The following is a 13,638-nucleotide window of genomic DNA, read 5'->3' as shown; positions in this document are numbered from 1 at the left end:
ATTTTTCTAAAGTGGTTTAACCATGGTTTTGGATAGATGAAGGAATTGAATGAAGTTTTGAAAATGGTTGTGAAATGATAGTGGATTATGAAATTGTGATAATAGAAGAAATTGATTAATATTTAAGGGTTAAATACACTTTTCCCCCCTGTAATGTTAGCGAGTTTAGGATTACCCCCCTGTAAAAATATTTTTTGTAAACCCCCCCTTATGTTATGTAGATTCCTTCATAGAACCCCCTAATATCCAGGTGGCATGGAATCTAATAAGAGGTCCTACACCTGGCATATTTTTAATTTTGTTAAAGTGATTATGTGTCATTTTATACTTTTTAATTTCAAATACCCCCTTAGAAAATTAGGGTTCTGAACATAGCAGGGAAGACGAAGACGAAATTTCCAGGGGAAGACGAAGACGAAGAAGAAGAATGCAGGGAACGAAGCAAACGAGAAAGACGACCGCAGTGAAGACGAAGATGAAGACAACCTCAGCGAATACGAAGAAGCGATCCAGCTCAGTGAAGACGAGCTCAGTGAAGTGTCCAAAGTCCGAGGTTAGTAAAAATTTGAAGTTCATCAATGTCGTAGGGTAAAATTTTGAAATCAACAATCTTTGACATGTGGGTATAATATATTGACAGGATTCACAACACTTTAGTGTTACACTCCACCATGGGGGTGAATTTTACAGGGTTTTTGAAGAAGAAATTATATACAGAGGGGGTACGGATACGACAGTTAATGGGATACATGTTTCAAATTGGAACATGGATAACATTGAGAAGTTGTTGAGTAGGTTAAGGTATAAGGCTGATTGTGTTAGGGTATGGACAAAAGTTTTAGAAATTCAAGATGGTTTTTTTCTGATTAGGAAAGATGATGATGTTGTTGATGATTTTGCTCTATACTTTAGCGCAATGAATGTGAAAGGAGATTTGTATGTTGAACATAGTACTGGGAACATGGACCCTGCTGATAGGGAACCTAAATGTGTGAATGATGATGACCACCCCCCTGATAATGGAATTGATGGATTAGATGAGGAGAAGGTAGAGGGGTTAGATGACAGTGAAGATGAAAGAGCTACTGCTTACTTTGATGGTTTTGAAGGAATAGATGTTACTAAGCCTATTAGGGAGGAGCCCAATAACAGTATGGAGGAGCCCAATAAGAGTATGGATTCAGATGATGTATACTATAGTGATGAGTTGAATAGTTCTGACCCAGATGATTCTTGTGATGAAGAAAGGCCCAAGTATGCTAGGTTTAGGAAAGAGCATCTAAACAAAGACTTTATATTCAAGTGGGGTATGGAATTCAAAAAGCTGGTGTAAGCATGCCTTTTCTTTTTACCCTAAATGTGATACATTGATGAATAATATCTCAGAGTCTTTTAATGCTACCATTCTAGCTGCTAGGGACAAACCTATACTCACAATGTGTGAGTGGATAAGAAAATATCTGATGAATAGGTTATCCACCTCTGCAAGTAAACTAGAAAATTGGCCACATAAGGTGATGCCAATACCTAGGAGAAGGTTAGATAATGAGGTGTTCAATAGTGGTCATTGGTTGCCAACATGGTCAATTGCTGAGACTTTTCAGGTTACACATAGTTACAACACACATGAATTTATTGTTGACATTGCTAAAAGGTCATGTAGTTGTAATTTTTGGGAATTAGTAGGAATTCCATGTAGGCATGCTGTAGCTGCTCTGAGTTATAGAAAGCAAAACCCTGATGAATTTGTTGATGCTTGTTACACAAGAGAAAAGTTTGCACTATGTTATGGATTTTCAGTAAGTCCAATCAATGGTCAAGATATGTGGCCAGAAGTTGAGATGGAACCACCTCTACCACCTGCATATAAAAATGGTCCTGGTAGACCTAAGAAGATTAGGATAAGAGAAAGTGGAGAGGATGGTGCAAGGAAGAGAAGATCTGGTGTTGCATATAAGTGCACCAAATGTGATAATTTTGGTCACAATGCTATGACTTGTAAGGCTACCACTCAGGATCCCAATGCACTTAAAAGAAAGGTAATTCATTGTGATATACATTTTGTCTTACATTCTACATTCTGTCTTACATTCTTCATTGTGATATGCATTGTGATGACAACCATACATTGTGTCTTACATTGTAGAGAAAACCTAAAAAAGGACATGTGCCAACTGCAACTGATATGCCAACTGCAAATGATATGCCAACTGCATCTGATATGCCTGCCCCAACTGCAACTGATATGACTGTTCCAACAAATGTGCCTGTTCCAACTGATCCACAGCCTCCAACTGATATGCCTGTTCCAACTATTATGAGTCAAACAGGATCTAGTGTGGCTGCCTCAATCACAAAACAATCCAGAAAAAGGGTTGAAAAAAAACCTATCATCAAAAGAAGGCAAAGTGAGAGGATCAAGTTGAGTTGGTTTAAAAGACTCATAACAGGTGAAGGAATATCTAGTGACAAACCAATTACCCTACCAGAAAATGAAGACATACCCACTTCAAAATGAGGGACTGATTATTATGTTTCTGCTATGTATTTTGTAATCCTTTTGGAAAACTCTTTTGTAATGCCAACTGATCTTTGAAGACATGTATTTTGTAATCCTTTTGTAACAAACATATGCACTTACTGTGATGATCAATTCTAATGTATCAGTTTAACATTATTGGTGTGTATTGTCTATAAAACACAATGGCTAGCCTGTCACATTTTTTTCTTGTTTTTCATAAACCATGAATTCTGCAGAGAGCCATGGCTAGTCTGTGCACTAATCTTACAACAAAACCATGAATTCTGCAGGACCTAAAGAAAAAGCCAAAGTATTTAATTACATTCACCTTGAATTCTGCACTGAAAAAGTTTAAGAGATAGACTACATTAATATATTTCAATTTATTTATATGTTTACTATGTCATATTTTCTTTAGAATTACTGACTATAAAATTGTTCTGTAGTTTTCTGATGATTTTGCAATTTTGCTCTTTCATTATGATATAACTTTTTTCTGTCATTATTGGTAGATTGAATGCTGAAAGTTTAATCAAATAATGATGCTGCACTGACAGTTTAAGATTGATGAACAGATTACATTTCATTGATGAACACATTACAAGTTCAACATTACATTGCTGAAAAACACTAATGACATAACAATTACATGACAGACTCATTAGACTAACTTAACCATAGCTGCTATCAACATCCATGACAGACCAATTACAAACATTAACCATAAATTTTTCCTCTTTTCCATTGCAATCTTTTTCTTCAGTTTTTCTAACTTGTTAAGCTTTCCGACTCTGCAATCTATCTCCTCAACAATCTCTTTAGCAAATTCAATCAAATAAGCCTTGTTGACTTCACATTGGCGGCATCCGGACGGATTGGTTTCTTTCACTGCAAACTCACTGACCAAATCATCCCACAAAAATAAACCGCACCCATTCTGCAATTTGAGACAAACACCACCAACAATTAATTTCGAAATCAAACTCAAAATAATAAAATGCTTCAAAATTGCTCACCATATAATTCCTGCATTTCCAAAATTTGCGACCGGGGTTTTCAATTGACTTGGAGACCAACAACTTCATGGTTTCATTGCATCCACATCTTGGTAAGCCGTTTCCAACTTCACTCGTGGAAGATGCCTTGCTGCCACCCATAACCCAGATGAAGGGGACACAGACGAAGATGAAGAGAGGGATGGATTTGGGGTAGGGATGGATTTCACGAAGAGAGAGAGGGATGGATTTGGGATAGGGATGGATTTCACGAAGAGAGAGAGGGATGGATTTGGAACCCTAATTTCTAGTTTATGCCATGCTAGAGACCTAATGAAGATTCACATGTGAAAATAAAAAAATTAAAAAGCCACGTCTGAAATAAAAAACCAAGATTCCATGCCACCTGGATATTAGGGGGTTCTATGAAGGAATCTACATAACATAAGGGGGGTATTGAAAAAATAACTTTACCAGGGGGGTAACCCTAAACTCGCTAACATTACAGGGGGGTAAAGTGTATTTAACCCAATATTTAATTATCAAAATTATTTAATTAAAATTTGATTAGATCAATTAATTAAGTTTATCAAGATTAATTATCAAAAATTATTTAATTGAGTCAAATAATTAAAATTGATTAATTAAAAGTGGTAGAAATAAACATCAATGTTAATCTAACGGATTGAATTAAATTGGTGTGCTCGAAACCGATTCATACATAACGACAACGGAGTTGGAATGTCATATGTGGATTGAAAAGCGGTGAAATGTTCAATTAATATATTGAAACTTGGGCGAGATACCGGTCATGAAATTTCCGGATCCGGGTACTAAACATTCGATTAAAAATGCAATGAAATGGGCCCAACAACGTACCAATATTATTTCATCCTTTAGTGATTAGTGGGCCCAACCTGAATGATAAAGCCCAATACTTAACCAAACACCCATACAATAATCATAGAAAAAAAATCTAAGAAGAATAAAATGTAATTGTTCAATCGTTTTGATGAAAGGCTCGATCTGTTGCAGCTTATTTACGTTTCCAATGGGCAATCAACAAGTACCACGCGATATATACGAAAGTAGGAAAATGACCCCTTTTCTCTCTATTTGATAAAAAAAAAAGTAAGCTACCAATGACATGATCCAACTACTCACAAGCAAAAACTAATATGGTTCTGCTTAATATATACCGAATATAATCCAAACCGAAACCAGTAGAAGTCATATCTTGACAATAGAAGCATAATTCACTACACATAAGGATCATCAATAATTTAAACAATATCACAATTTTCAAATGTAAATTTCTTCGGTACGACCAAACATAGCTAAAGTTTAAAGCATGTGAAAAGGAAAACTTGTGGTTTTAAAATCTCATAACAAATCCAGTTTATGGAATCAATATGCTAACACTGAGAACAGTATGAACCAGATCTTGACAACAAAAACTGCAGTGCAATCTCTATATCAACAATAGATGCAGTAAGAACAAATAACTTTAAACAAAATAAAAAAAAACATAAATTTCGACATTGGATGAAACTTAAATCTACGAGCAAAATGCAATCAATAAACCCAATCAGTTAAAATAAATCCGTCCAACACGAAAACCAACTGAAATAAGAATATTACGTCGATGAGACCGCAAACAGTAATAACATTCACACCATAGGAAAACGGTTATGGGTATTTACCACAAAGTCGCGTAGTTTCCTGAATCTAAGCTTGGTATTTGATTTTCCCGTGTGAAGTTTATTTCGTTGCTTGAACTCGGAAAATGACGTCGGTCGCGCGTGAGCTTGAACGGTAGAGCTTGATTGAGTTAATGTTTTCGCGGCAGAGCAAAGTGGGAGGCGAACTGCGTTGAAGAAGACAGGAGGCGGAGGATGTCGGTGTTGAATATAACAGGCTGTTGCCGGTGGGATCGATGGCATGAAGGTCGTTTGTGAGAACGGCGAAGATTGTTTGGCTGTGGCGCAATGAGGTTGAGGGGGTGGTGGCGCGATCAACTTTGATCTTCTCGGCGGTGAAAGGAGAATGTTGGACGGACGCGATGGTGACACGAAGAGATGGAGGGGGAAGACGGTCGTTGCGACGAGGGACGCGGTGGAAGTTTGGTGGTTGTGTTTGAGAACGGCGGAGGTTGGCGGTGATGTCGCGGTGGTGATTTGGAAGGGTGATGGAGTGCGATGGGTTTGTGACGGTGGGGAAGAGGAGAAGATGAAATCACGGTGGCTGTAGAGGGTGATGTAATGTTGTGGTTTTCTTTTTTCTTTTTCTTTATTCTCATTTTTTCTTTACTCAGAGATAGAGATGAGAGAGTTAATGGGTTAGTTATGAGTGGGGTGAAGGTGAGTGAGAGGGAGTGGAAAGAGAGAGAGACGTGAGTAGAGAGGATAATGGGTTAGTAATGAGTGGAGTCTTTTTGTTTTTTCTGTGAGTCCTGAGAGAGAGAAAAGAGTAGTAGGTTTTTTCCTAATTGCTAGCTAGAGAATCTTGCTAGTGGGATCCAGATTTTGGGGAGTGGAAAAATCTTTTATTCTCCCCTTTTTCTTTGCTTTTCCGTTGGAAGAGAGAGATGACCATTGGGGTGTGTCGCATCCTGCGAAAAATCAACCGGCGAGCTAAAAACAAAACACACACACAGAGCCGCCACTGCGCGTTATTTATCCCAAGATAGGGAAAGGAAACACTCAGAGAAACCTGGAAAGGAAATGGTCTCGCGACCAGAGAGAAAGGGTAAGGGAGTCGGTTACGCAAGGGGAAGGTATTAGCACCCCTCACGTCCGTCGTACTCGACGGGATCCACGTTCTAGAATAAAGAAAAAGGTTGCTAAAACATCACACACACACACGGGGAACGCAGGTGGGGTTAAGAGGAACGAGCTCGATAAGGTATCGCACCTTATGCCTACATATCTTGTCTGGAACAAGAATCAGAGCCACTGTAGTTCGGCTTACGCACGCCAAACAACACAAAACATACAAACAAGCAAGGGTGGCAAACATGGAGCCCGACAACCACTGGATGGAATTACGTCGGCATCCGAACCAAAACACACTCAAAAGGGCAAACGTGGAGCCCGACAGCCAATCACTGGGCTTACGTCGGCATCCGAACCCAAACACACGATCAGATAACAAGTAAACGCAAGCAAAAAAGAAAAAGGTTGCCCGGAGTGGTCTCGCACGACCACCTGCCTACATACCTTGTCTGGAACAAGGATCAGGGCGATGTAGTTCCCCTGAAAGGGACTGCATTGCTAACCAGAAACTAGGGAAGGACACACTACTAGGGAGCTGGACTCGAGCCTAGTGTTGTCATGCATCGTTTACCCTAAGTTCAGTTTTCTATCCTACTTGCATAAGCAAACTACTCCTATCCAGGAAAGAAGCCAGCACACAAGCATACAGCATAATTCAAGCATACATCAAATGAGAACAAGCATCTCAAACAGATATTCACACAGCACGCACTATAACCAAACAAGTGGCTCACACAATAGGTTTGACTGCCGAAGCGAGTCGTCTGTACGGGCTGGGTTTGCTCTTAACCTTGCCATTACGAGGCTAAGGTGAAGCAGATGAAGGGTGAAGTGAGGATCAGACCTCACAGCTCTTATCCCTAACCAGGGAGAGCTTCTGACAAATGAGCATGGGTCCAGAATGGGGGAACCCTTCTATACTCAGAGACTCTGACACAATGTGCACTGCACAGGATCTTGGGCTTGGATCTCAATGCTACAACCATGTAATGGGAGCAAGGAGAAGACTCGACTGAATAGTGGGGGATAGATTGCATATCCCTAACTTCCACCAATTGCCTCTTTAGAGGACTTTCACCTGCTTAGGCTCAAAATTAAACAATCACAATCATCGCCTCTTAAGGAGGACTTCAGACATTTATTTGCCCGGCCCGGTAACAGCCGGGTCTCCAGACTACATGAAGTTAGGAAGTTATACCTCGATGCAAGTTGCTTAAGCAAAGCAAAGCAAAAGTTCACAAGGAACTGAGCAACTAAAAGTACCTGGAAACAGTCAAACACAGTTAGTACTCAGACAGACAAACTAAACAGCAGGTATCAACCAATTAATCTATACAGATCAATGCACAACAAAACAAGCTCAAAGCTCAATCCCAAACTTCACAACCTACAAAACAATGTTATGTTAGTGTACAACATCAAACAACATCAATTGCATTTAACTTGATTCATTCTCCATGTGCATTATGCTTTTGATCCTGAAAAATCAAGCAAACATTAGCAACAAGACCACTAGGCTAAGCCTAGGGTCCAAAGGCAAGAAAAATTCCTAAACAGCAAGGTATTCACCAACCAAAGTCAAATTAATGTCAAACAAGAGCAAACACCATTAGTCTCATGTTTATATCATTCATCATGTTCATGTTATGCACAAAACAAGGCAAATTAGTTCAAATGAAGCACCAAACATCCAAACAGAACTATTGCATTCAAATCCACATCAAAACACTTCTAAAAATTCTCAAATAAATTACACCTAAACAGGGGCTAATCCAGGTATGGCAAACCAAATTTGAGCTTAATTGGGCAAATGGAACCATGTCAATGAAAATCAACAAAAACAGACACAATTATAGGCTCCAAATCACAACATCAACACATACATCCACTTCAAAAATTCATAACTCAATGAAAACAAAAAAGAAATGGATGAGACCAAAACAGGGATGTCACATCATGTGTCTATTATAAGCATATCAAATTTCATGAACATTCAATACCACATGAGCATTTCACAAAAGATTTGCCAACCTATGTCACATGAACTTGCAATTTCAACCACCAGAGATGAAAAATACCAAACAATTTGAAAATGCAATGTAAAATTCCACAAAAATTCATATAGCATCTTAACATGTTAATGATTCACCATGCAAAATTTCACATTATTCTACCAAGCCTAGGTCATTCAATTAAATCCAGCAAATTGACATAATGAGGTGTGACACAAATTGTCACACCTAAGTTCCAAAATTCATAACTCAATGATCAGGCATCAAAAATTCATAAAGTTTACATGGAAATGAACATCAATCAGTCAAGAATCATCACAAAAATTTCCAAGAATTTATTTGTAAGCATGAGAATTTCACAACGAATTTGGCACAAGGTATCAAAAATGAACACATGTTAAAGATCCCTAAGTCCAACAATAATTCTACCATGCACAACTTTGACCAATAGGTCAAAAAAATTCTACATTCAACAAGGAAGTCAAAGGAAAAATTCTCACATTTTTCTGAATTTTCTACAATTTTTTATGAATTATTTCATGTGCTAATGATTTTTTAACAATTAATTAAAATTAATTAGAATATTCAGTGGCATTTTTGTAAATAAAACTGGCGGGAGAGGGAAACACGATTTTCAAATATTCAAACAGAAAAATGGATCAAACAAGGTTCTATCATCATCTTCAACCAAATATTTTCCAGAATCCAAAAAAATCGAAGAACAACAAATCATCATGGAAATGAACAAATAGATAGTCATTCGAACCGTCTAAACATGAGGAACACGAATATGAACCTATTTTAACCTAATAATTCCTATATCATGCGAATCGATCGATCTAGGGTTTTGGATCGAAACTTCATTTCCAGATTTCTCCTCCTATAGTTAACCATTTGCTAAACTACAACCATCACCGTAATCTACAAAGCACAATCTATAAAACGCATATGAACTTTAAGCATTTCGTGCAATTCGATTTTTCACCAACCTGGAAATGGCAGCAGTGAGATCAGTGTTCTTCGAGCTTTTCTTCCTCAAACAGATGCGCTATGACCTTGTGGAAATGAGATGCTATGCTCAGCTGCACTCGATTTTGCTCCTAGTGCTCCAAATCACAATTCACCATTGTTGAGGTTGTTATGAACAGTCACGATCCAAGCCTTTTCCACCTTCAATCTCCACAAACAGATGATCACGAGGATAGAAGAAGTTCAATGCAAAAGGAATTATGAAGATTGATTGAGATTTGGTGAAGTTTGATGGATTTTGGTTTTTTGAGAGTTCTTGAAGAATCTTGAGAGAATTGCAAGTTTTAGATCTGAATTTTGGTGAAAATGATTTTCTGTTATGCTTAGGGAGTGATTAAGATTATATATGTGTGTTTAAACCAAGCTTAATCATGTCATTAACCAAAATGCAAATGTTAAGTGAAATGGTTAACTTTCAAAGTGAGGGCAAAAATGGAATTTCCATAGGACAGCTCATGCCACCTCAATGACAGCTCACACACCTTCCAAATGCCATGTGTGAGCTGTAGAAACTTGTCTCACCCTCATTGGTTGTGTAATGCTCAATTTCACCTTGTGGTAGCCAAATGTCCAATTTTGCACTTCCATTTTTCAAGCCAAATCTCAAACCATAAAGCCTAGACATGAAATGATGATTCCAACATATTTCAAATACCATTTATGAGGTGTTGCAAAAATCCCCACTCAAAAATTCCAATTATTTTGAAAGTTGGACAATTTTGCCCCTGGTCCAATTCAGCTGTCCAGTTGAAAAGTGACTTTTTGCCTTGGCCACTTTTGGAAAAATCCAATTATGCACCATGAAAGTACATGTCAAATGGAGTTTGTGCATATAAAGAACTTGCAATTTGGACAAACCATGTGGAAGTTATGGCCTCCTGATTATGGGTCATTTTTGAATTTCACTGAGCCATAATTTCCCAACCATACATGGGATTTTCAAGTTCTTGGACTTTTTGGAAAGGTGAGAACAAGATCTACAACTTTCATGTTGAACAAATTTTCATTTGAAGCTTCCTTGGACACGTGGCTTTGAGGTCCAAAACTTTCCATTTTTGGAAACTTCAATTACAAGTCACTTTCTATTTTTGGCAGTTTTTGTTCTGACTTGATTTTCTTCATTCTTAAGCTTTGCAATGTCATTTAACACTTGTTCCAACATGAATGAAGTGTATCCCACTCATTTCCACCTCCACATCTATCAGATCATGTACAGTTGACCACAGTTGACTTTTCAACTGATAGATGAATTTATCAATGCATAGATCAAATTAAGCCCCAATCTCCAACTGAAATGGCTCAAGGGTGAAACCCTAGCCTCAATAAGCACAATATAACCAAAGAATGATCCTCATCTCCATCATAAACCCCATCTCCTGATCATGCCCTGATTGGCCCAATGCAACTAATTAGGGTTGACCAGTGGTCAAAACCCTAATCTCAAGGAATCTTCTTCAATCTTCTGATGACATCCAACCATGATGATGATGATGTATCATTGCAATCAAGATGAAGATCAATGTCCATTGAGAATCATGAAACCCTAATTCACAGCCCAATCCTCAGATAGCCAATAATCATTCAGTAAACCCTAGGCTTGCACTTTGACTTCTCCATCTTCTGATCAAGACTTGGGAGGATAGCTTGCCAAATGTAACCACATGATATGCAATATGAAATGCCTAATGACCTAAAATGATATGCCATATGTTAATGCTAGTCCCAAGAGAGGAGGGCAAATTTTGAGGTGTTACAGTTGCCCCTATTCAATCCACTGTGAACCTGTCGATACGAAATAGCCTCGGCTTTCGGATGATCAGGATGAAGAGTGATTGAATACCAAGAACAGACGAACAATTTGCACTCTGATGGGATACATAATTAACAACGCCTGTCAGCATCGGCGAAGCAACCAACTCTAGAAACGTCGACCTGGATACCAAAATAAATGGTAACACAGGGATAACCATGGTCTGATCACCACACATCCACTCGGGATTATTATATCTCTTCTTTTTATGCTTTTCTTGAACCCCGAATTTTCTTCTTTTCTTTTTCATTTTCTTGAACCCCGCAATTTTCTCTTTGCGCAAATGATCCTCGGATCACCGCATTTGAACCCCGCTCTCCTGTTTGCCAAATAATGAACCCCATTCTCCGATTTGAACCCCAGTCGCCTGACGATGACTCGCAATCGTCAATATGAACCCCGTTCCCCAGAAAATGCCGCAACATCTCCTTTTCTCCATTTGAACCCCAGAACATGCCTCAGCATTTCTTTTCTCCATTTGAACCCCAGAACATGCCTCAGCATTTCTTTTCTCCAAACTCTCGTGATAATTCCGCTGGCAACGTCGGAAATAACACCAAACCACTCTGAGGGCGACATGTCAGAGGGTAAACCTTCATAAAGAAGGTAACATGTGTATCTCTTCCTCAGAAGACACCTATAACGACCTCCATTGGCCTCGGCCAGAGTCTAAGGTAACACATGAACAGAAGATAATCCTAAGGACCTCATCCCGGATATAATCTTCAACTCCATCTCCATTTGATCCCCAGAAAATGCCTCAGCATTTCCTCTTCTCCATTTGAACCCCAAAATTGCGCTGATCGCATAACGTCCTCTGCTTTTATTTCCATCTCCGTCTGACGGAAACATTTCCTCCAATATCGCACTACTGGGGAACCCTACTGATCTGACGTCATGATGCTAGACTCCTTAGAGTAACACCTTCACCCTCAGGCGAAATAAAGACTCCAAGCGGTAACCACGGCTTGAATTGCGCTGAACGCCAAACATTTCCCATCTCGGCTTGACGGAAAACAATTACTCCAGTATCGCACTACTGGGGAATATCTTCGATTCAATCACGATGCTGAACTCCTCGGAGTAACACCTCTTCACCTTTGGGCAAAACCACTTCTCGAACAGTAACCACGGTTTGAGACTAGCTTATGCTCGCAATGATGAATGATCGATTTATTCTGCGTAATGCTCCATAAACATGGAAATGCTACGCGATTATTTATTTTTCTATGCAATATGCCATGTTATTTTTTCATGATGAATGCAAAAAAATAAAAACATCCCCCTCAAGGGACTCCTCTGGGGAATACGAGACTCTCTGCTGAGGAACTCGCCACTGCGCCGATTTCCACCCTGCCGGGGAATAGCACCGCTGTTGGGAAATAGGCAACCCTTGCTGGGAAATATCTCCTTTGCACCCAACCCTCTCGAGGACATGCTGGGGAAGAAGAACCATCACTGCACTCTGTGGGGATACCACAACCTTCGACTTGCTGGAGATACAGATCCCAACTCTGCCTGGGGAACCCTCACAGATACTTCCGCTGGGGAAATAGCAATCTTCAACCTGCTGGGGATGACCATCCAAATCCTGCTAGGGGAACGAAAACTACTCCGCTGGGAACGACCCATCCAATCCACATGTAGGATACCCTCAGCCGGGGATACAGATATCCGTTTGCTACGGAAACTTGTCCAATCCACTGGTAGGATGGACACTGTTGGAGAAATATGTCATTGAAAACCCGCTCCACTCGGGGAATAGCTGGGGAAATGAGAGAAGTTGATATAGAACACCCATCGACTCGTCGAACCTCGGTATCCACCCTCTACTCTCATATCATCTTTCCACTTTTGAGAACTCCCAGACTCGTCTGGACCTTTTCTGCTTCATCATCTTGTATTCCAAGTCGCTCCGCGCTCGACGAGAGACGTACTCCTGGGTTTTATACATAAATTTCAATTTTCCGACTTTGAAGAGTCTTCTTGATTAATTTTAAAGGTCGTCGGACGTCTCATCGTCTCTCCGTTCCTTTCTTCATGCACTCGTCCCTGAGCGGACTCTGCGGGGAATCACAAACTTTCAAGTCTTTCGACTTCGAAGAGTCTTCTTGATTAACATCAAGGATCGTCGTACGTCGCAACGTCACTTCGTCATTTCTTCATACGTTCGTCCCTGATCGGACTCTCATGGGGATCTTGCTTTTCAAAAGCTTCCACATCACAACCTGCAAGTGAGTGAAAATACCTAACAGTTCCTGCAAAACAGACCGTTAGATAAAACCGTGCCCCAGGCGTGTCAAGATTTCAACACTTGGGTCACTCGACCTTCCAAATAAGATTTCAAGCTTTCAATCTTATAAACATGCATTGGAAGGAACCTGTATGTATTAAAAATGCAAAGATTCTTTATCAAAAATAATTGGATGTTCTTGCAATCAAAACGGTAATGAAAAACAAAAACAAAATTATTTGACTGAATTTGCATTTTATTGAT

The 13,638-nt window shown here is 39.4% G+C and overlaps 2 protein-coding genes across 2 annotated transcripts; one reads left to right on the top strand and one right to left on the bottom strand.

Moving 5' to 3' along the window:
- The first annotated feature begins 475 nt into the window (after positions 1-475).
- On the top strand, positions 476-3,033 carry LOC127130110 (uncharacterized). Its single transcript, XM_051059178.1, has 6 exons — positions 476-553; positions 641-1,307; positions 1,387-2,039; positions 2,147-2,408; positions 2,812-2,870; positions 2,968-3,033. Exons 1-6 carry the CDS (start codon positions 476-478, stop codon positions 3,031-3,033), a joined length of 1,785 nt encoding a protein of 594 aa, XP_050915135.1.
- Positions 3,034-3,182: 149 nt separating this feature from the next.
- On the bottom strand, positions 3,183-3,803 carry LOC127130109 (uncharacterized). Its single transcript, XM_051059177.1, has 2 exons — positions 3,538-3,803; positions 3,183-3,458 (listed from the first exon to the last, which is right to left on the bottom strand). The coding sequence occupies exons 1-2, from the start codon at positions 3,676-3,678 to the stop codon at positions 3,183-3,185; spliced, it is 417 nt and encodes a 138-aa protein (XP_050915134.1). The 5' UTR covers positions 3,679-3,803.
- Between the last annotated feature and the right edge of the window lie 9,835 nt (positions 3,804-13,638).

Source organism: Lathyrus oleraceus, chromosome 3 (assembly GCF_024323335.1).
Source record: "Lathyrus oleraceus cultivar Zhongwan6 chromosome 3, CAAS_Psat_ZW6_1.0, whole genome shotgun sequence".
NCBI lineage: Eukaryota > Viridiplantae > Streptophyta > Magnoliopsida > Fabales > Fabaceae > Lathyrus > Lathyrus oleraceus.
The sequence above is the reverse complement of the archived record's forward strand: the minus strand, read 5'-3'. Positions and strand labels throughout refer to the sequence as shown.